Source organism: Poecilia formosa, unplaced genomic scaffold, assembly GCF_000485575.1.
Source record: "Poecilia formosa unplaced genomic scaffold, Poecilia_formosa-5.1.2 Scaffold175, whole genome shotgun sequence".
Classification (NCBI taxonomy): Eukaryota; Metazoa; Chordata; class Actinopteri; order Cyprinodontiformes; family Poeciliidae; genus Poecilia; species Poecilia formosa.
In genome coordinates this window covers 332763-359816 of record NW_006800114.1, presented here as the reverse complement: position 1 = coordinate 359816, position 27054 = coordinate 332763, and the positions used below count along the sequence as shown (strand labels likewise).

Below are 27054 nucleotides of genomic sequence, written 5' to 3'. Positions count from 1 at the left end.
CTGGCTAACACACGCAATAGCCATTAGCTAATAGCTGTGCTCAGTCAGCAAGCTAACATGTATTAGGAAGAAAAACCAACAATAATGTATTTCTCTGCCTTTTGAATATTCAAACAGTAAAGAAACATGTTCACAAATGAATTTCTGGAACATTAACTGGAAGTTAATCAGAACCTCTAACAAATTCATGGTTGATCATCACTGAAGTCCTGTCTGACACTCCTGACATACCCACAGCTTATTTATAAACTGCATAAGATCAAGATTGTAGGAAACAAAACTGCTGTAATGGACAGCAACACTGCAGTATGCCCACATCAAAGAGGAGGCATTAATGTAATTAAATCAGAATCCAGCCAGTAATGCACCCAACATCCTTTTACACTGACAATTGTAAACTACAAGATATCCCACGAAAGGATATGACATCATTTTAAGAGAATTCACAAGAATCGTTTGCAAAAACAAAAAAGATGGCAAACCACAAAATGACGTAAGCTCAAAACTGTGACACATCTTTCTGTGATTATATTTATGGATCCTGGTGTTTTCCCCCCAACTTTCAACAAAGAGAACAAAAAAAACATGTTCTGTTTTCTGTCCTAAAAAAGTCCAATTAAATAACTTTGCAAAAGTATTCACACCTCTTGAACTTTTTCCCCATTTTGTCACGTTACAACCACAAACCTCAACGCATTGTTATTTCCAACACATAAATAGCACGAAATTATGAAGCGGAAGTAAAATGAGACATTTTTACAAACTGCAATCTAAAAAGTTTAGTGTGCATTTACATTGTTGTGATCAGCTTAGTCCAGATTACCATCAACTTCAACCAGCTTTTTTCTTCCTGCTGAAGAAAATCATCTCCACAGCATGATGCTGCCACCACCATGTGGATTCACTGCACATGGTGGTTATTTAGGGCTATCAGAGTTAAGAGGAATGAATACAAGCAGGGCTTTAATTTGTGAGTAAGTTCCAAAAATCATGCTTCATTTTCTTTCCACTTCACTACATTGCACTACATTGCACTACATTGCACTACATTGTTCTAAAATCTAATAAGAATAAATACAAATTGAAGATTTAAATTGAAAAATGGGATCAATTAATGTTTTTTGGTTTTATAAGCTTAGAGAAAGACGTTCTTGATTGAAAGCAATCATTGACTACGAAGAAGTGGTCAATTAAAATTAACAAAAAGATTCCTGCTGTGAATAGAATAGTACATTATAACTCTTTGTCTTTACATGTTGGGATCCCTACAGCGCGATTGCTTCTCCACGGTGCAATAAGAGCTGCTAAGGTGGATGACGTGCATCACTGCTGCCTCCAACAGTCTGTTAAAAACTCTGCAACTGCACTGAAATCTGATGACTCACTGGAAAAAAAAGAAAGAAAAAAAAACCTGGTCCTTACCTCATTTGTCAAAACAGATCCACAGAAAAAAATTCCTCCACGACCACAAGACTACAGCATGCACAAACGCTGCCAGGCCGACTGCAAGTCTGAGCAAAATGCACCGGCAGACAACAGTTATGAAAGTATTGAGAGGAATAAAAGGACAAATAAATCACAGCAGGCAACTTTCACTACAATGTGTTGATCACCATAAAGCTTTCAATAACTTTTTTATTTTTTTTTTTTTTGATGTTATAGGTAAACCTTCTTTATTCAGGGCTTTCAATTAGGGTTATTATTCTGGGTGGAATGATTAAACTGCTTTAGTTTCTAAAACCTAGCTTTGGGTTCACAAATATAAATTTGTAGCAAGTTATGTTTAATTCATTCCCCATTAAAACTGTGATGCTCAAATATATACATACAATACATATTTGGTTAAATTAACATAAACTGTCAACTTGTCTCCAAAAAAGTAAGTAATCATGATTCAGTTAGTGGACGTTCCACTGCCTTCGGTATGTTTTATTAAATGATTAAAGTGAATTTATGTGTCCATATTCCTGCCTATATTTAACTTTTGGTCCAAAAGGATCAGAGAAAAACCACAAGAATTATAAACTTGTGGATTCAAACACAATGATGCTGTTTATTCCAGAATTATTCCACCATGAAAAAATAACTAATCCCCAAGCGCCCACATCTGATAGTTATTGTAACAAAAAACATATGGGTGCATTGAGTACCAGGGAAATGTTTAGATATGTATTTTCATCTTTTCTGCTTCACAAATTAAAGTAAAAAGTCAAAACCACCGTAAACCAAAAAGAACACAAATATCTCACATTAGACAAAAACAACAACAAAACAAACGGCTAGCGAGCTTTTAGTGGGAAATTAATTTTTATGCACGTTTAGGTTGGTTTGAAAATTGCACTTTTGTATTTTCGCAAACCAGAGACACTGTTCTCCCATTGTCTTTGTCCTCGTTTCTTCTCCAATTCTGCAGCAGTTCGTAAGGGAAAAAGAAAATTGGGTTAATGATAATGACCGTTAGAGCTGAATCTGGGTCGCACACGTGATTTAGATATTGAGAGTCTCATGAAAGGCCTGCAGGTATTGTCGTGGACTGGAATATCATCTGTGTGCAGAAAGACTTTATCCAGACAAGAATTTGGCAGAATTTACCAACCAGTATAAGGAGTCGTATTCCTGCTTACTTGTCTGGACGCTTTTCTAAGTGGGTCTCTCAGTTGAGGTGCTCCAGTTTTACCCATTACCACATTATTTGGCCACCTGAGGGGAACGTTTTTCATATTAAATGGCTATTTTTATGCTAGACAGAGCCTGGATTGAAACGATGTCAGCTGGCTTGAAGCACATTTTTAAGGTCGCTTCCCATTTCCTCCCCTCCCCCCAACACAAAACTGGCTGCTTTTTTGATGTTGTCTTAGTCGCGACTATATTAAAGTCATTCCGCTGTAAGAGAAAGAAAAAAATAAAAGGTCCTCCCACACAGCACCAAAAAGTCACACTTAGAGGGTGTGATGTAAACACACAGGCAGGGATACAGTTTAGAAAGTCTAAATAGCGCAAAAGTTGATTGTTGTAACAGATTTTAAAGAAAAAAAAAAGAAGTAAACAAGTGATATGGATGCTTTAGCAAGCCTTCATCCTAAATATATTTTATGTCGAGGATGGGAGCTCCGCAAAACATGAGCAGGTCGAAATGAGAAGGAAAAGAAACCACATGACCAGAAAATCAGTAGCTTTGGTTTCTCAGGACAACAGAGCTCAGCAGAGAACCACACTCCATATCAACTTCTGCATCGTGGCACAGATATAGGTCAGCAGCGCTAAAGCATCTGCAAATCTACAGATTATCTAGTAGCAGGTTTTTAACACTCTAATCAGACCAAATCCTCTGGTGTAGAGTTGACTCTTAGTTCACCGATTTAGCTACTGTACCTAAAAACCAGAGATGGCAGGAAGGTCTCGGGAGGCTCTGCACAGGAGCAAGAAATTAACTCGAGGTATTAAAAAAAGAAACATTTGTGCGTGGTGCAATGCCAGCAGAGCTTTATGTAAAGGAACAGAGAGAGGAATGAAGCCAACAGAGGCTTCACTGCCAACATTTCTCACATTTGGAAGTCATTTCTGAACCTGCAGGGGCCGCCTTTATGGCTTGGCCTCTGTTGCGTTCACCAAGCGGCCCCACCTATTTAAAGTTATCTACGCAGGTTCAAAAAAGTATTTGCTGCATTACAGTTTTGTTATTTGCTTCTTTTTTTCAAACTTCGTGTTCAGATAAAACACATTTTGGTGTCAAAGATAACCAGAACAAATAAACCAACCTGGTTCTGTGCAATTGTTCTCCAAGTAAATTCAACCACAGGGAATGAATGACTTCAATTGTGTTTGTGTTTGGACTTTGACTAGACCATTTGAAAAATCCCAACTTTGCTCGTTTGAGACTTTGAGATGTGAATCTGTTGATGTGGATTTATGGTTCTGTCTGAGTCCAGAAAAACTTAAATTCACCAGAAGTCAGAGTCAGGGTAAGAAATAGCAAAAGTGTGGTGATAAGAAAAAAAAAAGGAACTTAAAGAAGAATTTAAACGAATAAAAAAAAAAACCCTATAGTCATAGATTTAATCTGTAAATGTGTTTTTAAGTTAGATTTTTAAAACAAAGCCTGTCTGATGTGCACTGCGAAGTCCACTGCAAAGTCTCAGCAGCAACTAACAATCTGGTTCGGTTTCTGAATTTTAATCGAGTCTTTGGAATGTCTAAACGCATGTGGTCTGCTGGCCGTATACACTGCTGCCTCAGTATACACCGAGGCAGCAGTTTTGACAAAGAAAAACATGGGACAACACAGTTAAAGCACGTTAAAATTAAAGGATTTTGAAAACATTTTTAAATTTAACTGGAGGCCAGTGAAGCATGGCTAAAAGATCATTCCTTTCCTTGTGGCTGTTTAAAAAAAAAATCAGGCTGCAACATCTTTTAAGTGCTGAAGTCGTGTGAATAGGAGAATCAAATATGGAAGTTATAAGCACTTGAATCACGGTTTCTGTTTATTTTTTTCTAGATAATTTTGGTTTGGTATTTGCCAATTGTCTCCTTCAAGTGTTGTTTGATCTGACTCTCATTAAAGTGCAAGAAAACTACTGCCATCCAACTTTGGATGTCAGTAAGGCAATTAAGGTGATGCTTAAGGCAGCACAAGCTCGTGCGTTTTACTGGACGATAAACTTGACAGTCGTCTGGTTAGAGATGAAAAGGACTTTTGTGTTTCCAAAGGTTTGAACCTAGTGGAAGTAGGTAGAGAGAAAATGTACTGTAGGTCCAAGAATGGAGCCTTGGGTTACCCCCAACAGGCAGAGCAGCAGGGGTGGTGGAAGTAGTATTAATATTACACAAGATTCTGTCCAAGAGGTATAACCTAAATCAATAAGGAGCTCAGCTGATGATGCCGATCCACTGTTCCTGACTGGAAAAACTTTTTAAGTCCAACGGTACAAGAGTAAAGTGAACAGAGTCGGGCTGTATTGCATAGTTTTCCCCATAAAATATGAAATAATTATTTGAAAACAGCATTCTGTTTGAGTTATCTTCGTCTGGAATTAAAATTTATTTGATGGCCTGAAACAAACAAATTTGACCAAAAAAAACAAAAAAAAAAACACAAAAAAAACTTAAAACCAACAAAATATTTATGGGTTGTGGATTTGTTTTTCTGATACTGTATGTTTGCAAGTGAACTCACTCTCAGGTCCAGATGATTTATTGCATGCACAGGTATTCATAATTAATGCTCCCCAGAGTGCTCTGTATGACACCAAGTTGGTGAGGAGAAAAGGGGCAGGTATAAAAATAGCGCGGACACCCAACATCATCTCATGCATTATTAAGTGCAACCCACAGTTCTGAACTGTATCCTTTATGACACTAAACACACTGTGGGCAAGGGGACAATTAAAGAGCCTCTGGGACATAATTGCCAAGCAGACAAGATAAAGACCAATATAAAAGCCACATATTTACCAAGAAAAAGGATGATTTCTACCACCTGTGCAGTTCAACGACTGAACAACTTTTGCATAAACTATAGTCCTGCATGACCCATTTGTCATAATGTCAGCGCAACTAACGGTGCTAAGTTCTCATGGTCAGTGTGCTATATATATATTTGCATTTACCAGACCAGCATATATGCTTAACACGAAAGAGGCAGCTGCACCATTAGGATCCATCCAAAATAGAACAAGTGATAGGTATCCCAACTTAACCATGAGAAGTACACAGACTCAGTCTTACACATATTGATCTATTATCCAGCTCATTAGCACTCGTTAATTGTGACAGGGCATGAAAAAGTCATGATGCTTAGATTTGAAATAAACATACAGCCAGTGCAACAACAAAAATGGTTTAGAAAAAGGCATTTACATGAGCCAAACCTCGGTCCAGACCTGATTCCAAGAGAAAAGACGTCAAAGTTGTAACTCAGAGGTAAATGTTATGCAGGCACAATGACCTCAAGTTATTTTGGAAAGAAGATGGAGCAAGAAATTTCAGACTCTAGATGTGCAAAGCAGGTGGAGTGATACCCCAAAAGGCACGCACGTACAATTGCAGTGAAAGTTGCTTCTACACATACAAAAATACACTACAGTTTTCAGATGTGCATTTGTAAACAATTCTCCAAATGTTGCTTCATTGTCCACCTTTCATAGCAATTTTATCACAGAACATGTACGTAAAATCCAGAAAAGATGTTATACCATAATAACATTAGAAAATGTTCCAGGCTACAAATATGTTTGCAATACATCACAATTGGGCATAGTCTATTAAGGCACATGAATACATATACATATATTTGCATATAAATGTCTGCTTAGTTTTGTATAAATATCTGCAGAGTGGAAAACTAAATGCAGTCCATTTTTGAGTGAACAACCTTGACCAATAAAGCTTATTCTGATGAACAGCAACTGACAGAAAAAAGCAATCACATATTGATCACTGTTATGCAACAAGACACAATCGCAGAAGAAGTGAGCACAACATAATCACCACCTCTAAATTAGTGTCTGCATTAAGCGAACTCAGGGATTCTGCACCCAGATCTTCTGAAAACAACTAAAGTTTGTCTATTCTATTTTTTGTCTCTTGGTGTTTCTGACAAACGCATCACGTTACAAGATGCATCTGCAAGGATCAGGTGACAGATTGTACCAATTGGTGTGCATGCATCCAGTTAAAGCTGCCAGTGTGCATTTCAGTTACCTGGCAACCTCTTTGAGAAAGTTGTAACTAGAGTCAGGCATGGGAAACATACGGTAGCAGCTGGCAAAATATCTACACATTCCGGTGATATGAAACGTCATCATTGGTCCAGTGGGCAGCAGTTTCTCATCATGTTCAAATGTCCCTAAAATGATGGTTTGATTTTGCCCCATATAGTATTTCATTTTTTATATATAGTTGTCTTGTAGGACAGTAGAGACAGAGAGAGTCGCTTCCTTCTTACCATCAACACTGAAGTTCTAACAGCCTCAGAGACGCTCTGCCTGAGCTCCGCCGCCGTCCCAGGCTTATTGAGCCCCCTGGTAAACTTCCTCGGCTCAGGTGGAGCAGAAGCCATTGCGCAGTCCACCTTTCTTCGGGCAGCCAGGTGCTGAGAGGAGCAGAGTAATGCCGAGGTGTCAGTGGGAACGCCTATCTTATAGTAATACTGCTTTACAATGTCATTGTACCTGAGTGAAACTTCAAAGTTCCGTCGCTCATCGCGAACGCCGCGGCTCACGAGCCCCGGGGACAACTCCGCCAAAGTGTGACGCCCATTTCTCTGTGTATTGGTATCCAATTGGACAGCACCGAAAACCAAGGCACCCATCATGTCGCCAGCCCACATCCTATGATTTATTTTCGAAGTTTTTATTCGGCTTCCTTACATCTCTCTTTAATTTGCGTTTTAGTTGCTTTATGTCTGAATTTCTGATGTGACACAGTGAGCTTTCATGAGTTCAAAACATTGAAATGCGCTCAGTTACGCGTTGATCTCAACATACCGCAGTCCGATATCGCCACCTGCTGGAACATGGATGTAACTACAGAGGGATATAAATGTTGCGACAAATATGTCCGTCATATTCTGAGTGGAAACCAATATCAGTATTTTTGGAAAAACAGATTAATTAAAATATAAATGAGAAAATTAAATAAAAACTATATGAAACACAATGTGCCTATAATGGACCTAAGCTTTTCTCATATTCCTAATGAAAAACAGCCAATCTCTATATTTGATGATAGTTACAGTCATCACTGAACTCCACATACTAAAGCAATATGTTTTGATTAAAAAAAATGTGTAAAAGAAAAAAACTTAGTCGTGTATTTCAGTTGTTAATTATTACTTTTGGAGTAATAATAATGACCATTTTAATAATATAATATTATAACAATTGTACCTGATAAATCCAGCTTTTTGGGAATTTATTATCAAGAAATATTGCTAGGACAAAGGAAAAATCGACGAATTACAAATGTTCTTACAATAGCAGCAATTTCCTTACAAATTATACAAAGTAACGATGGTGTTATTGCACAGACACAAAGTCAATTATTTGAGGTACATCCATCCCTGTTGTCTCTAGACATTTTGTTGATGTCATGTTTTTAGAGAAAAATACTATAAAATAAATTTTGTAACAAATGTTTTATTTTTATTATGCTCCTTGCTGTTAATAAGTTATCAATAAAAACACACTTTGCTCACTTTTACAGTATGTGGTTTAACCACAAAGAGGCAGTAAAGTATCACTATTTTAACATCTGTTTGGTGCCTTCACTGTCATGATGCATTATTTATGTGCAGCAGTTTTCAACCACCCCCTCATTTCTTTATGGTATATATATCAAATGAGCCAGACTTTCTTCAAAGTGCTCCCTTCTTTTTAATGATAAATGTTGATTTTTCTGCTCCGTCTTTGTGGTTGGCCATTTATTATTAATTTGTCTATTTCTTGAGCTAACACTAACTTATAAGATTTGTTTAAGCACTAGAAATGCTCTATAGTCAAGAAATACTAGTTTAACTTGTACTTTTAATCTGCATTAAAATTAACAGCCTGTAGCAAGAACACAATTTACTAAAGCTTCTCTTTTTGAATTGATGTTTTTGGCCCATTAAAAATGACATTTCTGAAGGGAAACCAACATGGCGCATAAGCCTGAACACAACATTAGGATGAGGCAGGGTGGTGCCAGCATTATGCTGTGGGTCTGCTTTTGTCCGGCAGGGTCAGGTTTACAAAACAAACAAACAAACCATTTGTGACCTGCTTTCAATTTCTAAGTAATGCACCACTTTATGTTGTTTTATGTCAGCTGTAATTCCAGTATTTTACATTATTATTGTAACGTTACAACGCGTCAAAAAAGTTAAAGAGACATGAATACATCACAGAGCATCATTGTTCCATTCTAATTTTATAACTAAGTGCTTCTGTGGACTTGAATCAGTTTCAGGACCAAAACGCGGTTAAAAAGTCAACAAATCGCGGCAGAGAATGACACAAAGAGCACAGATGCAGTCAGTACATTTGTCCCCGATGTTGTATCCACTGTCTGCGGCAGAGCGGCGCTGCACCACCCTCTCTCTCCTGGCTGGCTGTGTGGGACCGTCCGCAGCAGTAACTTAAAACCCAGAGACGAGTGGTCCAGACGAGCCCGCAAACGAGGCGTTCCCAGCCACCTTGGCCAGACCGAGAGATATCCATCGCCTCCGTCCGCCATCTCTCTGCGCTGGGGGGCAACGATCCGTCCACCGCTCACCATAGGCGCCTGTGACTCGTGTGTTGTTTTTATGTTTTCCCGACTGGAAAACGACACTGGACGCACAGAACTAACTGGCTAGCTCTGTAGCTAGCATCAGTTAGCTTGGATAGCAATCAGCTTTAAACGTACTCGATTTAAATGTGGGGTCTTTTTTGTAATTTTACTGACTTTCGAGAAGAGAATGTGGATATATTTTAAAACTGCTTTTGATTAGAATATGTATTTTACCGTGTTTATTATTTTCGCGATATTTAGCAGCTTTGCTTAAGTTTTGTAGCACCAGCCAGACTGTCGCCTCGGGCAGCTAGCATGTTAGCTGCTGGACACAGACGCCGTTTTCCGGACACTCACAGATGGAAGATCCGCCGTACAAGATAGCTGCACGGCTTATCTGTCTGCTTCGCAACGGGCTCCAAAGCGGGACTACTTCACTTCCTTTTGTTTATCATTGTTAATCCACGGACACCAGCAACAAGAACAACAGCAAATCTTTTTTTTCTTTCTTTCTTTTTTTTTTTTTTTTGCATTATTTCTCAATGTGTTGTCTGGGAGATCAGTTCAAGTTATTGGGCTGACTTTTGAGGAAATACGTGGAGAAACTGAGTAGAAGTTGTAGCAGAGGACCAAAAGAAGTACAGCACGCCTCGGAGGAGACCAAGTAACGATACCAAAGTACCCTGTGAGCCGAGCCGCAATGAAATCTATGGCAAGATCTGCGTTTTGCTTTGCAATCTTCCTGACTTCTGTGGCTGGTGAGTGGCGTGAATTGATTTTTGTTGATGAAAATGTTCTCATGGTGAACATTTTATGCTCTCCTTTAGCCATAGTCTGTCCCACAAAGTCTTCGTTTGTTGTAAATGATCCATATGTTGTTTACGAGGCTGAGTCTGAACCTTTTTGCGTGATTATTTCTTCAGGGGCGGTCCAGACATTTTTGGGGACCTGAGCAGCCATATTGATGCACAAAATTAACTTAGGTGTTTGTATAACAAACAGTAAAACATGATTGTAGTGTTGGTATCCTTGAAGGATGTGTGCGTCTTTGATTTAGCTGAACAAATTGTTGGAGGGTATCGTAGCAGAATAAATAAAGATCTGGTCCATGCCAATGTGTTCAGCGGCACTCCTGTTCAGTTTCTGCTGATTTTACATATTTCATTGGGTTATAAACTACAATCAGCAGAGTAGGTTGCCATGATTTTTTAATAGTTCCTGACTTTACTTGACCTACATTAGCTTCAGTCTCAGTCCTTAAAAATTTAAAAGTTGGTCATTTTCCCTGTTAAGGTCACAAATTGGAGATAATATCGACTTATATGTTGTTGTAGATAGATTCTCTGTTATTATGAATTTCACTTACACACAAGTAACAGTCTTAAAGAAGCCTTGCTAAGTGTGTGGGGTTTTTTTTGTTTGTTTTTGATATTCCAGCTTTGCTCACTGTAATTGTCATTGTTCATGGAGGGAAGGGAGTGAGTGCAAAGTTGTGTGCCAACTTGGGACACTAAAACTAACTAAGTTTAGTTCAAAGAATTATTTTTTGATCATTTATGCTGAAATAGGGACAATTTTTAAAACCCTGGCTTTTATCAGAGACATTCAAAAGTCAAATCAGTTTTCCAAAGCGTGAACGTATCATACTGAAGCACTGCCAGCTTGCACTAATTACAACACTCTTCGGTGTGGCTGCTGTTACTAAGAGATGATGCGAAATTTGCCGTTTTCAGTATCCGTAAAGTGTTTCAGTGGTTTTAGAGAAGGCACAGAGATGTAAGGACCTATTTAAAATCAAACAGTGTTCTCTATGAGATATCTGTGGTTTATTTAAGCCATGGTAGGATTTCATTTGAATTACCACAATACTGTGAAATTGCTCAGTTTAATCCTTTCTGAACGTTCAGCCTTGTTCTGTTGTGGATTATGTAAGCATTACCATTGAGTTAAGGATCTACATTCTCAAAAATGTACACAGGGACCGTCATTTTAGTAATGCTAGCCATTGTATTGGTTAATATGAAATGCAAAAGAGTTTAAAATGCCAACGATGTAATCACTGGCAATTATTCTACCCAAATTGTTGTAAAAGGTCAAAGCTTTACAAAAACAAGAAATTGGAAGTTATTGGCAAAACTCCGATTTGTGCATCTCTATTCTAATTTTAAAATATCCAATTTATTTAGACCGTTAACTAGGAGCTAATATTGCTATCTTGAGCAAGTCATAGATGTAGGGGAAGTTACAGCATGTTTTAACAGACGGACTTCACGAAAAATTACATCTATGGCATTTGTTTGAGCACTGATGTTCGCCTCCTGCTGGCCTGGAGCTGTAAGCACCTGCTTAGTTTGCTTAAGCCTCCGACCAGCTGTGCATTGAGAGAATCTTCTGTCCTGCCTAAATTCACACACACTGCCTCTGTTGTCTGTCAGTTGCGTTTCAAACAACAACAACAACAAAAACTTATAACCCTTTTCAGTCTCTCTGTGTGCAAAAGGCCTGGAAGAAAATGCAGTCCAGCACGCGCAGTCCCCGCCTGCCAACTCATGCCATGTGTTTGAGACCTCGGAGTTGAAGCCAGGCTTCTGTGAAACCTTGAGCACGATAAGATAGTAGCAGACAGAGGAACAGTAGAATGTGTGGGAAGAAAAGATGGGTAGCTGAGGTGAAAAAAGTTCAGCCGGGTGGCGGGAGTCGCTGCCAAAAAAGATCTCTTTGGAGCATACGTTGCTTCATCCCTCGATTCATAGGCATAGAGTTGTCAGAAACTATATCTGTTATTTTTATTATTTGAAGCGGTTAGTGTTTGGAGATTGTTCTCAGAATTTTCCTGCAACCAAAAAATTAATTGTATTTTCTCAATGTTTTAATTGATACACCAACATAGTGTAGGTGTCCTAGTGATAGGAGGTTGAATATGAAAGCATACCACACTTTTTATATTTTTGTCAATAAATATGTTGGAAAATAATGTAACATTTCTACCTGCTTCACAAATGTGAGACACTTCCTGTTGGTCTAGCACATAAAATCCCAATAAAATAGATTCAATCCTGTAGTTGTACTGTGACAAAATGTGGGAAAGTTGAAGCCCTGTAAGTATGTTTGCAAACCTGTGTTATGCTCGTTATGCTCAGAATCCAATGTGTGGTTGTTTGGCCAAAGGGCATTAAAAAAAAGTGTTTTATATTCAGGAAAGCTGCTGTGCAGGAGAAGTGGCTCACAGGCTGGGTGCAGTTCTTGCTCTTATCTTGTTCAAGAACTCTTCAGAGTGATTCTGAACCGATCGCAAGTAACGGCTTGCAGTGCTTCATCTTATAAATTGGACATGTAGATAAACGGCACCAGTGTGTGGATAATTCCCTTGCTAAACTGGTATTAAATTTCATCCCAGCCATAGTTAAAATGCAGAAAGTTATCAGTAATCTTTCATAAACATCTGTTTCCTTCCTTCCATGTGCTTTGCATTTAACCTGTTTGCAGCCGACGTTGGTTTGGTTGGGCTAATGCTACATGTCCCATGGGACTAATTAGTGTGTTGGTGTTCCCGAATTGGGAAGCGGTTCCAAACAAATCTCAAACCTTCTGGCACTACTTTTAGATTCTTCTCAGTTTCAGAACAACTTGTAGCAAATTCCTACTACAGTTCACATGGAAGTACTTCTCTGATACAGAAGTTTAGTGGTTATAATTCTAGTCAAAATGCTGCACATTAAAAAAAAAAAAGGCACATTTTTATCTAACAAGACTGCATTATTGGCCATACATACTTCTATTTTAGCCAAACAGATCCCTAATTTCTCCCTGAACAATGTAGTTCTTTTTTTTTTACCCTTAGCAGTGATGTCAACATCAAAAAAAAGAAGACCATGGCTGGTCCTTACGAAGGAGACTTAAATGCTTTCTTTGGTATGCAATGTTGGCCTTCCATGGAGGTAAACAAAAGAGTAGTAAGCCGGTTAATGAATGGCTTTCAAAAGACTAGAGATGCACCGAATCTCTCTTTTTTCCACTTCCCATACCGGAAGTGGCAAACACTTCTGGTATGGGAATCAGCCGTTACGTTTCAGCAATAGAAAAATAGCCAAGTCGACTTAAAATGTTTCCTGTTCTTCAAAGTGCAGACATAAATGTACTGAATTATAAATTTCTTTCATAACTCTGCACAATTACAGCACACTTAAATACACCAATGTCCTCACAAGCGTGCTCAAACATGTAAAGTCAACAGAATTTTAATTTGTTCAGTCAGAAATAAAGCAGCCAATGTAAAATAAATAAACTGAAACTGACGAGAGCAATAGGTTGACTATCTTGTTCAAACATGCAAAAAAAAAAAAAAGAAAAACCTGCAACAAACCTTTCAGAAAGTGCAATCGGGAATTCAAGATGAATGATAAAGCCTGACGTCGCTCAGAGGACAAAGCAAAGAATTAAACTAGAATTCTAGATTTTTTTATTTTTTTAATTCCCAATACTGGGTTTGATAAGATATTAATATCAGATCAGTGCATCTCTACAAAAGACAGATTTCAGCTACAAACTGCAGTTATCCCATAGAAACAGAGATACAGCCATTATAAACTTACAAACCGGTATTTGAATACCTGAAGCAAAGCAATGTGGACACAGAATATGAGAGATTATGATCTGTTAGTATTTGAAACTATACATTGACATTCAAGAGGGGAGCAGCGTGGCTGCAGCTTGTAGGCTCGGTTGCTGCTGGAATGAGAGATCATTTGGTCTCACCTTAGTTGGAGTTGTGAGCTGTGGCGAACACAGCGATTTATACAATGGAACAGTGTTCAGTGAGCGTTCTGCGACGGCCAAAAGGAGAAATTAAGCGGATGTTTCAGAAAAACAAAAGGTGCAGCCTTGAGATGGTAACTCAGAGTGACAGCCTATGATTAGCACAGAGCGTTCTCCTTGACCAGCAGAGACAATGAGTCTGGAGTTCTAAAAAAAAAAAAAAAAGTGTTGAGGATTTTCGCAGACAGAACCTTTGCAGAGTAGCCGCAGGGATTTCAGTCGATATTGGGCTTTTTAAAAATCACGTCTGCCAACTCGGTAATTGCTGCTCTTCTCTGTTGCCATCCTTTTACATCACAAACCGTGGATGTTGCTATGTGCTTCAGCTTTGCAAAGGCTCTCACAGAAGACATCCAGAAAACAGTAACTCTCAGCTGTAAGAATGTGGGAATGGACTAAAATTATATTGCATTGTCAATAAAAAAATATATTGAGAATCTGCTTGAAGAATAGGGTAGATTCATTATGGGCTTGTTTTAGATTCTCAAGAAATGATGTATGATATGTTCTCTTTAAAATAGACAATTATTCCTTTTGTATAGCTGCTAAAACAACATTGATCATTACACCTATAATAATGTAGTAATTATTATTTTGATGTTGCTGCCTAGCAGACATGTTTCTCTATTTTCAGAGCCTTAAGGGTGATGAGGTGTGGCTCCATTAATTTTACATTTTGACACTCCATTTTTTATTTTTTTTTGGAAACGTGGGCTACTCCGTTGCTTACTCAGTTATCTCATGAGGCAGATCTTAAACCATAATTCATAGTGATTTAGAACCTGAAACTTTATAACTTTGGTGTACTTTAACAACGGAAATCAACCCAGATCTAGCTGGGAATTAGCCGGGGTTTCCTCCTAAGTAGCATTGTCTTTTAGATGTATGTTAACTCTTGAAGCTTGTTGTGAACAACAGGATTTCTGTTGAATCATAGCCACGACTGGTTACGTTTTTGTAAGAGGGGATGTTTGCACTAGGCCTATTTAATATTAAAAAAGACGTAATCTGCAATTATGTCACGGTGACTATGATATGACTCGGAATAAGTGAACAAATATTTAACTAAGCCTCTCTACTTTTCATGTCTTTCTGGTTTGGGTTTGTGAAAATATAGAACTCAGACTATCCAGCTACTTTAAAAAAATGCTAATTTTTACAATTTAACAATGTGGTTTTATTGGTAAAGTTACATTTGTGTACATCTTTTGGCAATAAAACAACTTAATTAGTTTCTTAATTACTTTGCCAACACATCTTAAAATATGCTGCAGTAATAAAAGAACAAGCATTAGTAAATGTATGTCTGGGATTATTTAATTTGATAATATTTGTTACATCATGGTTTTTGCTATATTGATATTGCGGTAATGGTAATTTTACAGTCTTATGAAACCCTATCAAACACCCTTCCTTCAGCTGATGAATAGTGCACAGCAACATGTGGGGTGAGTTAGTTTTTTCTTAAGACTGAAAGAGGACTGTAAAAGGTTTATGTCAGCCTCACGATGAAAAGTGTGCTGCTTGGAGCAGCAGGTGGGGGAGGGGCCGTCATGAGATACAATCAAAGACAATGCCAGTTAATTTAGCGTTTTCTCTGCCATCTCAAGGACTTTAAAAAGTTGCGCATTCATATTCTGTCATACCTTTAGTTTAAAGCTTGGCATTGCTTGACATGGCCACTGACGTACCAAAAGTTTCATTGTATACATTAGTCAAAATATGTAATTCTGGGAGTCACTAATATTCTTAAGGGATTTTTGGTTCTGATCCATCACTCTTCTTTTAGCATTGTGAGTTTCATTGGAAATAATACTCTGTCTCCCAGAAAAGGAGAAACCCCCATCACACCAGACAGCCACAGGCCTCGCTGGTTTTACATTGTTTTGTGGTGAAAATAAGCCTATCAAGCTACTGTATGGCAAGACAAGTCCATACTTGTAACTAATTTCTTCAACAAGGAAATGATGTTATAAACACAGCCTAAATGGAGGTACAGCCTAAAACCAGACTTCCTTGCTTATATAATCCGAGATTATGCATCCCCCCATGGAGTGAGAGCAAACACCACTTGTCGTGACCGTTTTCATGACATATTTGGGAAAGTTAAGGTATACAGGGATAATAGAAGGAGGAGTGTGGGTGGGGGTTTTGGTGCAACTGTGTGGTGGTCAATAATGGTGGCCTCCCAGCTTTCAGGGGAGTATAAACCAAGGATTAGCATAACTGTACCAGACTCAGACAGACACAGACTGAGCGGTGGTGTTATCGGGGGGGTCATTGCAGAGCACCAGATGGAACAGATTAAAGCCCCCTCGCTCCATCTTTAAACTTAACCTGAGGACTTGGAAAATCAGGGGTGTCAGCAAATGCCAATCCGATTCATCCTACCTCACCAAACAAGCCGTGCACCCAAACAACAGCAGCGGACACGGCTCACACAGGTACAAGTGCTTCTCAGGAGATTTTCTTCACCCTAAGCGTTTTGTGCTAATGAAAACACGCTACATTTGGGAGAAGACAGTCTAAGGCAGTTCTGCCTGGAGAGAGGCGAGGGCGTTGAAAAGCACCGATACATTCTGATGGGGAGTCAGTGCTTGGCTTTGAAAAGCCTGCATGCCTGCTTGAGGCAATGACTGTGCATGCACAGATGCATGAGCCCAGCTTTCAGCCAAGAAAGACTGCTGTTTTCCCCACTTCCCTTCTCCTGTTTCTGGCTTTAATCGCGTACAAGAACTTAAACGTGTGCAGAGAGAGCAGCCAACACATCCTCGTGCCTTATAATCAAGTTTCAGACCGCCTTGTCTTGCGTTGCTTTTGCGTTGGCAGCGGGGAGGGGAGGAGAGGGAGAGATTAGATCGCTGTTGTTTTTTAGCAGCAAAGCCAAGGGAAGGGGTAGCGCGAGGGGAGTTGGGAGGGTGCACTGAAGGCCAGTTGGGGGAGGAGGGAGAGATTAGCAAATAACTGGGCCATGGGTAAACACTCAGCAGTGCCCGCCGTCATCCAATGGAGAGCCTCGGAGCAGAAAACTACTCTGTAGTCTTTTGATATGACTACCCTCTCTCTTTCTGTCTCTCATCTTCCTCGCTCCACTGGCCTTGCTTGCATACTGTGACCCACAATCCATTGCTGCAGCGGGAGCCAAAATTACATGATGAGCTCCACAGAGCAGTGCCCGAAACAGGGCCTGTCATGCTGAATAAGAGATGAATGTAGAGATTGGCATCCAAACAGAAACGGTTCTAAAAACATTGGATTAGGATCACTGAGCTGCAGACGAGTCGGTAAGAAGTGACAATAGACGCCTCCCTTGGCCGAGACTACACATAGCGGGGTTCCTAAGCAGACTGGAGCTGGGTTTTAGTATTTATCAGACCTGGATAAGTGGGAGAAACTAAAGTTTAGGGGAAAGACGGGATGCAAGATCCGTCCTTCCTTCCTTTCCTGTAAGCTTCCATCATATATATTATAATAAACGTGTTTTCTTGTGTACTTTCTTTCTTCTGTCCTTCCTTGTACCTTCTTTCATCACTTTTCTCACTTGTCTGATCTCCCTGTCTTATTTCCTTCATTCATTCAGTCATTTCTTGTCCTTTATTCCTTACCTTACTTTGTTCCATATGTTTCTTGTGTCCTTCCTGCTTTTTACTTTCCTTCCACTCATCTTTTCTTCTTTATTTACTTATGCCCTTTCTTTCTTTTCTTCTTTGTACCCTTCCCTTCTTTCCTAATAATTTCTTATGTCCTCCCTTTCTTCCTGTCTCTCTTGGGTCTGAAATCATCTGGAATTTTTAAATAAAGTATATTTCAACCCTAAATAAGAAAAGGTCACGTTGATTTGGTTTGAGTTTCATTCTCCTTTTTCATGAACGTTAACTTTGTATAACAAGCTAATGTATTCAAATCAATATTAAAATAAACATACTCATTCTTTTAATCATCCCATTCATTGTAATCTGTTACTTACTGATCTATGCATTGATGGTGGAATCAAAACAACATAAAACCCAAAAAATATCCACATCCACATCCAGTTGAGTTGCCCAATGTGGGAAGGACTATCCGCTTTTAGTTTTATATCTTGACTACAACAAGGTTTTGGTATAAGGACCTCAGGGCTCGAGTTGAAGAATCTGACTTTAGTAATTTAGTAGTAAATTAGCAACTGAAGTCAAACATGAAAAGTTCCTTACAATAATCTGAGATCAAATGATGGCATCAGCAATAATAGTTAGACTCGGTTGGTTTGAGTAACCTTTTAGAGACAAGCACCTAAATGTAATGATGCATTCATGTTCAAATGATCACTTTGGTTTTGATTTTGTTGTGATTGTTGTTTTTTGGGGGAGAGGGGGTTGCAGCATTACATTAGTGTCTTTTGTTATTTGTGTATTGGTTTTGATTCTTAGTGTCTTTAGCTTTAGATTCAGTAGATCCATCTGCATTGCCTGCTCTTGATTAGACATACCTGGTTTTACTACTAAGAAATAGTAAGTAGTAAGAAATTGGATATTTTTGTATTCCTCTTGATCCTTCTGGTACCTGCCACCATGTCTGTTTGCTAGTCCTTTTGTTGCCTCGCCTGTCATTAGCCCCGCTGCTGTTATTCAATTCCCCTTGTGTCTCCTGCTGGAATTGTATAGTTCCTTTCTCAGTAAATATCTGCTTCAACCTAAGGCGTACATTCTCCAGTCTGCGCCAGGATCCATCTTCACCACACCTCTATCCACATTGTTTTAGCAGTCTGAATGGGAAGCTGTCGTTAAGGTTTTCTTCCCACTTATTTTTTTTTCACCGTGACACAAACATAATTGAGCAAGAGCAAGTAACATGCACACATCTAGAATTGTGAGTTCTAGATGTGTGCATGTTTCTCCTAAAACATTTATTGTGTATCTCGTGATGCCAAAGCAGAAACCCTCCACATTCACTGTATTTCAGGTGAGAGATGTACTGCAAATCTATGTGAGACAAATACAGATGCTGCAAGCATACTGTCAGGTGTAAACAGTTCATCCTGTTATCCTGATCGAACATGAAGTAGGAAAAGACGAAAAGCCGAGTCAACACAAAAGTGCAGTCACAAGGAAAAGCTTGCTTTCTCCCATTATTATGTGAGATTGTTGAAAAGACTCCAGTCCCAAACTTAAAGGTCTGGGCTAAGTCTCAAGCCTTTGGAGTGCAAGACTAAACAACTTGCAAGCATTTAGAGCAAGAATCTAAGTTCAGTCCTGACTGTTTAGAGGACAGATCTTACTGAAATCAAACTTATGAAGTAAGGTCAGATCTTAAATGTTTAGAGCACAAGTCCAAGTCAAGTCTTGAGACATTAGAGCATGGGTTTCAGTCTTGCGTCTTTGGAGCGCGAGTCTTTGTCTTGAGTCTTTGGAATGTCAAGTAACATGGCCAGGAGCAACTCGCCAACTCTCATATGTCAGACAGAAAAGCTTGTAAAACCTCTTGATCAAACATGAGTTCAGAGTAAACAACACACACACTCTCATATGGGGCCAATTCAATATGTTCAATATCCTCGATTTTTAGATCAGCGCGGCCCTGACATTCTTCCAAGCTGTCGAGATCACTCTTAACACCACACAGCAGGAATATCTCTTCAGATGATCTTAAGAGCCACCCTGATAATCCGGACATCATTGAGATTGTCTGAAGGGTGAAATTTGGACAAAATCAGCATAAAATTTTTGCTGTGTGAACTAAACATAATTGAAGTCTTCAATCTTCACTGTACAAGTCTGATGCCTTGCTTCTTTAGAGCACGAGTCTGAGTCTCACAAGTCAGTCAGGCCCAGCCTTTACAAAGCGAGTCATAATGGAGCCTCAAGTTTTTAGAATGCGAGTCGAAGTCAAGTCTAAAGTCTTTAGAGCGAGAATCTAATTAAATTTTCCACATCTGATCGAAACACTCAGGAATCATGTTAGTGCCAGGTCTGAACAGCCCCGAAGAACAAAAAGGAAACGGAAATCAATGAACCTGCCTTGTGGTAAGACGGTGATCTCCATTTGTCTTGTGTGCACTTATGTGCAAGCACGTTGGCACAATGAAACTATTTAATGTGCTGCATGTCAGTCAGTGTGTGTCATAATGTTATTTCCATCTCACAGAAGGTCAGGCTTTGAAGTCTGGGAGTTTAAAGGGTTATGGAGACAGTGAGAGTGTTTTATTGCAGGATGAAAGGTTAAACAGCTCTTTACATAAGTTATTGTTTGGTCATCTGATGCCTACTGCTCATTTGGTATTGTTTCTAAGGAAGTCTTGTTTAATGGTAATGCAGGAAAATCACATTTAAAGGCTGTGAATGAAATCTTAAAAATCCGGTTTTAGATCATTTTAGGGGCGGGGGGTTTTACCAAAAGTTCCTCCTTTGCTGTGTGTTGTGGTTTGTCTCGGAGGCGTCGCTGACAGAGCGGCATCTATGGAATTCATTTCACAGCCTCAAACGCCAAGCGTTAAAAGGTAATGTCAGCAGTCGCTGTTGAAAAGAGTTCAGTTTTTCCAGCCCTGCATGCGACGTCTCCGTGTTTGCCTTGCCGTCTGTGGGTGTTGTCGCAGGCCCTGCACTTCCTTCTGTCGTGCTGCGTCTATTATTCCTTTGTTTCTCCCCTCTCCTATGGGAGTTCCTCCTGTACAGCCCATGTCCACACATTCACCAGTATTGAGAAAATAAATTGAGCCATGATGGACGGGAACTTTTTACAAAGAAATCACATTGTAGAAATCACTCAACCACTGGTTGAGTGATTGCCACTCTTACTGTACTTACACTGTATTCATCAAAGTGATTTTGTCTTATTATTAAGTACTAATGCAGTTTATAGTTAAACTAGTGGACGTTTAATGGTAATGGCATCCTCAGTTATCAGGTTCTTTGGCTAAAATAATAGATTAGCTTTAAGAGTAGGCTATTTTAAACATTCAATACAGTTCACTCATGTAGAGTAAGTGTTGTAAGAATGTGTCTGTAGTGAGTAAATAAACTGATCAGTTGATTTAGCAACAGTATTATTAGCAACTTTATGTATATATCACAAGTAAATGGAGGATGACTGCCTGCTGTGGCGATCCCTGAAAAAAAGACGAAAAATTAAGAAGCTGTAGCCCAACTAATGTCTCATTGCCTGTCATGAATAGATTCTCAGATTCTCACAATATAAGCCTGAGTGAAAATATCTAAATATTTATTTTTTACACTAAAAATTACATGTTTATGATCTAATTGATTTCAATTGAAACAGAAAAGCAACTGTTATTCCAAATACTACTTCATAGACTGCATTAAAAACATTAAACATGGACTGAATTTAGTCTGTAGTGTTCATTTGCTACTCGAGTCAATATGCTTTTTAATAAGCCCTTTTTCTGTTTCCTGTAGGGTATCAGTGAAAATAAAACAAGTGGATATTAGCTAGTAAATTAGTCTGACTTGAATTATCACCTAATATATATTTATATATTTCTGCCTCAGCAGCAATGTGTTGTTCTTCCAGGTAAAACTAGCTGCTTGTTAAAAGGATTTTAAACTATTGTAATGATGGGAAAATTCTGTTTTCAAAACTTGACTGTAATATCTTTATCAGTAGTCAGCCATGGTCTAGTGGCTACCATGGTCGATAACACGGCTAATTACACAGCTAATATCTGCCTGTTTTGCTCCTAGAGACACTTTAGCAGAGCAGAACAGAAAAGGCACTACATTTGGCACATCAAGCTTTAGTACTAAATTTATCAGAGTAATGGTTGTGTATTTAAAATAATATACTTTCATCTTCAAGCTTACCACTTTACTTAATTAGAATTTCAAGAAATGAAGCTGAATATATTAAATGTTACTATAAAGTATATTGGGTGTACTGACAAAGGATGTAGGTGGAGGACAAACTTTGCAAATTATGCCTGTGCAGACAGGTAAAATTACTGTTTGAACCAGGTCCAAATAAGGAACTACCCACCTTGGCTACAACCTCAGTATTTTTTGTATTTTTTTTTATCATCACAGGTGTTAGTCTGACTTGTAAGACAGTTAATTTATTAAGATGTCAATCAAAACTGCGTTGGAGACGTCGTCTACATGCTCGTCGGCACAGTACAGAAGGCTACAAATAGTCTCACTCTGTTACAATACTTCCCCTTTTTAGATCAACCATTTAAGTAAAGATGAACAGAGAATACATTGTGAATGAATGAAGACAGTAGGTTAGGTTGTGTTAAGTGAAGGCAGTTGGTCCAGTTTTACCACTGCGTTCATTTATCACTTGTAGCGGTTCGTTAAAGCTTTTTTATCGTCGTAGTTAGGGCGAAATGTAAGTACTGATAGCTTTTATGTTAAAAATCCATTGCAGCCATGTCCTTAAAGCTACGCTTTCTTCTTTTTTGCGGCTTTAAAGAAAGCTCAAGGAGAATTTGAATGCAGCCTTTAAAGTGTAACTCGAGTGAAGACGATGGAGAGAGAGAGAAAAAGAGGGTTCGGTTCACAGAGCTACTTGGAGGAAGGAAAAACTGGAACCACACGCCCTTGGTCTAGGATTGCACTGCTATTGTCTGCAGATTTCTAATAGTTTCTTCAAGTGGCACGTTTCACTGGAAATCTGCCACTGCTGGAGCTCCTTTGTCTGCAGGCGTATGTTTAAGATGCATAGTGCAAAAATATTCATACTGCTTGAACGTTTGCTCGTTTTTGTCACCTTACAACAACAAATCTCAGTGTTTGTCAGTAGGAAGCGACAAACACACCTCCCTGTTTCAACTTTTGTCCGTCTGTCGATCAACTGTCAGTTCCATGTTCATGCTCTCACTGCAACGCTTCACCGTGGAAACGACGGTGCATTCAAGATGACGTTCAATGTTGGTTTGGTTGCACTTGATTTTATTTAGGCGTAGAGTAAAACAAACTAAATCATTTTTCTTTTCCCTTCAAAACTATAGAGATGGGTGATTACTTAAAATGTATTGCTACTTTTTTATCTGCATTTTCATCGTCCATATTGCACAATTTGATATTTAAGAAATAAAGTCACTTAATGGAAACAAGGCAATTCCAATAGCTGATTTTTAATGGAACAATCAGCAGAGAAAACAAAAAAAAAATCCAACATTACAGTCAGTTTTTCGCTTTTCCAAACATTGATATATATATTTTTTAATCACAATAAATCCAAATTCTCCTGAGTAGTTTTTCACCATAATGAAAAACGAAATGACAAATGCCCACCCCTAACTATACACCATCAGTAGAATTTGTATTGGAGTACGACTTAAAATTCCGCTTAGTTCAGCTTTACTCTGGCTGTAACATCTATAATGCACATACCAATGTGCTTAGTGAGGCATTAGAAGACTCTTAATATTCGATTCTCTTTCATCTTCAGATTCAGTGTTAACTAAGGTGAAAATAACACTGCTTTGAGATCAGAAATGTTTCTCCTGATCTAGCGAGGAAATCGACTCGGCTGAAAAGAGCCAATTCCGCCCATCTTTTTTATAATCTATCATCGGCTGTGGAGGTGTATGTTCAGCAGCCCCCCCTACAGACAGAGTCAGGTACTCAGGACAGTGAGCAGTAAGGGGGCCTACAGGTTGAGGGCAGCTGCTGGCCGAGGCCTACAGTAGCCAGGGGTTGACAGCTTTATCTTCTCATGAGAACAGAGGAGGAAAGTTGGCTCCATGCCCAGCCGAACTACCACTCCACTGCCTCAACCCCTGCTCACACAGACTAGCTTGACCTTGGACAGAGCACAGCCACCCTTGTCCCTCCTCCCTCTTTGGAACTAACCCCAGCAGCACCCTCCCCCCGCTGCTCTCAGCGCCTCTCCCGGATGGAGGATAGGGAGGAGTTGGGAGTAAGGGAAGCAAACTGGCACATCATGTTTCTCTCATCTGAAATTACCCACAACACATGCTGTGTACATATACACACACTCTGAAATTCAGACGAGTTCTTCCTGGCGTGGCGCGTCAGTCGCCCAGATGTGTGATTTCACAACTGGCTCCATCTTTTCAGTCAAAACTGAAACTTGGACTTAATTCCAAAAGTATTCATGCAATTGGAACTTTGCTGTATGTAGTCGGGTCACAACAGTAAACGTTAGCATTTTATTGGGATTTGAGGTGAGAGACCGACGCAGTGCAGCTCGTAATTATGAAAATAATTCATGGTTCACACAATTCATCACAAATAAAGATGAAGACACATGGCATGTTTGCTAACATTAACTTTTGGTGGACTCCATTAACCAATTAGGACTCTTCAGGTTGAAGCATAATGAATTAAAATGAGCTTGATAATTTCCATTCTCATTAACATTTTAAAAATGGAAATGTTGCTTACAGAAACCTCCTAATCCATTTTATTTGACATTTTGGTTTAAGTGGTTTTTATTTCTGTTTTATTTATAGGTTTATTTTGAATATTTAAAATATGTTCCAGTTCTAATGTTAAATGTTCTTCACAAAATGAACGTTTATTTGTCTTTGAGAGGGCAGGCTTGCATTATTATGCTGCCATTATCAATATATTACTTGGAAATGGCCTCAGAACAACAATATTATTGTTTATCACAATAATTGCTGGGATACTCTAGTTCTGGGATGAGCAAAGAGAGATTTTGGTTATAAAAATTTTTTGGAAGAAAAATAACACGCAAAAGTTTTCTTCCACTTCACAACTGTGCAAGTGATAGACCAGATCTGACCTGGTCTGGTTTATCACATCTATTTATGTTTGGCGTTGCAATGTGGAAAAAAATGTAAAACGGTCCAAGGCTACGGATACTTTAGCACAGAAGTGTTTTTATTGTGTTTGTCAGGCTGTAAACCAGTTAAATTCATTAAGGTGGTGACTGTGCTTGCCGTTCCTCCTGCTGTCTGTGTGAATGTTATGTCCTTCAGGCTGGAGTTTAATGGGCTTTCTATTGATCTTCGGGTTCGTGAGAGGCAGCAGCTTTAATGGGCGCATAGTTGGTTTTCATCTGTGAATTCTTCCTGTATCGATGAGCGGCGGTGCAGCTGCTTCAGCAAATGAGATGTATTTGAATCCATCTTGGAGAATTATTGTGATTCTATTTACGTTCATTGAGTTGAGTTAAATAAATTCCCTCCATGTCTACATCCCACCTTCAGGTATTGACGTAATGCTGCTTGAATTTGCTTATTTCATTTTGTAATTTAAAAAAAACTGATGGGTATGAATTATAAATGAACTAGAAAGTCTAACCTAGTAGTTTGACTTTCCAAACAACACAAACATTGGAAAGGCATGGAAGATTTTACTATTCTAACAAAGTCCATGAATGAAGCAAACATTTAGAATAACCTGTAGCTGCGTTTCTATTGATTTTCACAAATTTTATGGTCTTTATGGAAACATGCCCATTAAAACAAAAAAACAAATCACGTTTTGATAAAGTTTTTGTACAAGGATGAGGTGGTTATTTACTCGTGCCCACAACTTAATTCATGGCCACAACGTGTTTAATTCGTGGCCACGAGTTAGACTTGTTATCTAAAAGTTGTTCCCGTAAAATAAATGAGCCGTTCCAACAAATGAAAGGATTTGTTCCCACTAAATAAATGAGTCGTTCCTTCTAGTCAAGTTGTGGCCATCGTTTGTCGCCAGATGAGCTCTGTAGGTTTTTAGATTGTATCAAAATGAGCGTATTTTGCAAAACCGCAAAGGAGAAACACATCACACGCATCACATGATCAAAAACCAGATGTTACTACTGCCAGAAACGACAGAAAAGATGGCAGGAAGTGGAAGGAGGATGAGAGCTTCTCAACTCCACTTTAAGTCCAAGGTCCTGTCAGGTGCACACCTCAGAACAAAGATGGTACTTATATATCTTTTTTTGTGTGTTTTCAGCTGCGCAGGGTGAGGAGAGGGAGTGTGCCTTCACGGACCAGCTGCCGCAGTGGGAGGTCAAGCGAGTGGCGGAGGGCGAAGGCAGGGTCTCCCCAGAGAACACCACCATCCGATGTGCCAAGGGCAAGCACTGCTTTGGCCTGTGGGAGAAAACCCCACCTGGTGAATTACAGCTGGTCAAACAAGGTAATAACCAAGTTTTCTCCTACACATTTCTTCTTCTGTTGCAGCTGCTCTTTTGTCCCACTTGGCTGTTTCAAATCACCAAATGAAAGCCCGAGCTTAATAGAAAAACCCTGAACTTTAAGGTCAGTCATTTCCCTCAGTTAATTTAAAGTCATGGTTTGAATTGGCTGTGTGAAAGGAAAGAGATGAAACTGTTTTATAGAAACAAAAATTAATTGGTTAATCTGTCTAAATGTCCAATCAAGTGTTACCGCTATTTATTGTGTTCTAGTTTGGGGCCCATCAAATGATAGTTGTTTTTTTTTTTTTTTAAAAAAAAGGTCAAAGATTGCAATTTTTTTGTCTCAGGTTGCTGGAGTCACCTTGCTGATAACCATGGCTGCCATGACGACCGCTGTGTGGTAACCAGCCTGCCTCCTCAGATCCAGAATGGAACGTACCACTTCTGCTGCTGCGGCAGCGACATGTGCAACGTAAACTTCACGGAGGACTTCCCAGTGCCGAGCCCCACGCCTCCGCAGCCGTTCTGTGAGGACACGCACACAAAAGCCGACTAACACGGGCGCGTTCGTTCATTTGTTCACGGCTGCTTTAATCCGCTTCTCTGTTCTTCATGCGGGGCAGTGCACAAGCAGTTTTACCACTTTTCTGTTTTTGACATTAAAGTTCAATGTATTTTATTGGGAATTTATATGCGTTATTTCTTCACCAGTCACTTAGATTCATGTCTGGACTTCAACTAGGACATTCTAAACTGATGCTTATGCACTTCTATATTGACGTTTCTTGTTCTAAAGTGACAAAATAGTGAAAAAGTTGAGGGTGTGTGAATAATTTTTTTTTTGTTGAACTGATTTTCAGCCATTTTACTCGGGTTACAATCCACTAAGTCCAAGTGAGAGTTGTGTTGAAATCAGTCAGTGAG

General features: G+C 39.1%; 2 protein-coding genes across 5 annotated transcripts in view; one reads left to right on the top strand and one right to left on the bottom strand.

The window, feature by feature from the left end:
- Positions 1–7532, bottom strand: part of LOC103147170 (dedicator of cytokinesis protein 9-like) — a 46986-nt gene extending 39454 nt beyond the window's left edge. For 3 of the 4 annotated variants that reach the window (XM_016678182.1, XM_007565383.2, XM_016678187.1), the window contains exons 1-2: positions 7173–7532; positions 6947–7093 (exon numbers count right to left, since the gene is read on the bottom strand). In XM_016678182.1, the coding sequence (XP_016533668.1) occupies positions 6947–7060 (114 nt within the window). In that variant the 5' untranslated portion in view covers positions 7061–7093; positions 7173–7532. Of the gene's footprint in view, positions 1–6946; positions 7136–7172 lie in introns of those variants that run through there. The other variant, XM_016678183.1, reaches the window with a different exon arrangement.
- Positions 7533–9032: 1500 nt separating this feature from the next.
- Positions 9033–27054, top strand: part of LOC103147169 (bone morphogenetic protein receptor type-2) — a 33152-nt gene continuing 15130 nt past the window's right edge. Inside the window, exons 1-3 of the mRNA XM_007565379.2 lie at positions 9033–10010; positions 25944–26129; positions 26478–26657. Of these exons, the coding sequence (XP_007565441.1) occupies positions 9953–10010; positions 25944–26129; positions 26478–26657 (424 nt within the window). The 5' untranslated portion in view covers positions 9033–9952. The remainder of the gene's footprint in view (positions 10011–25943; positions 26130–26477; positions 26658–27054) is intronic.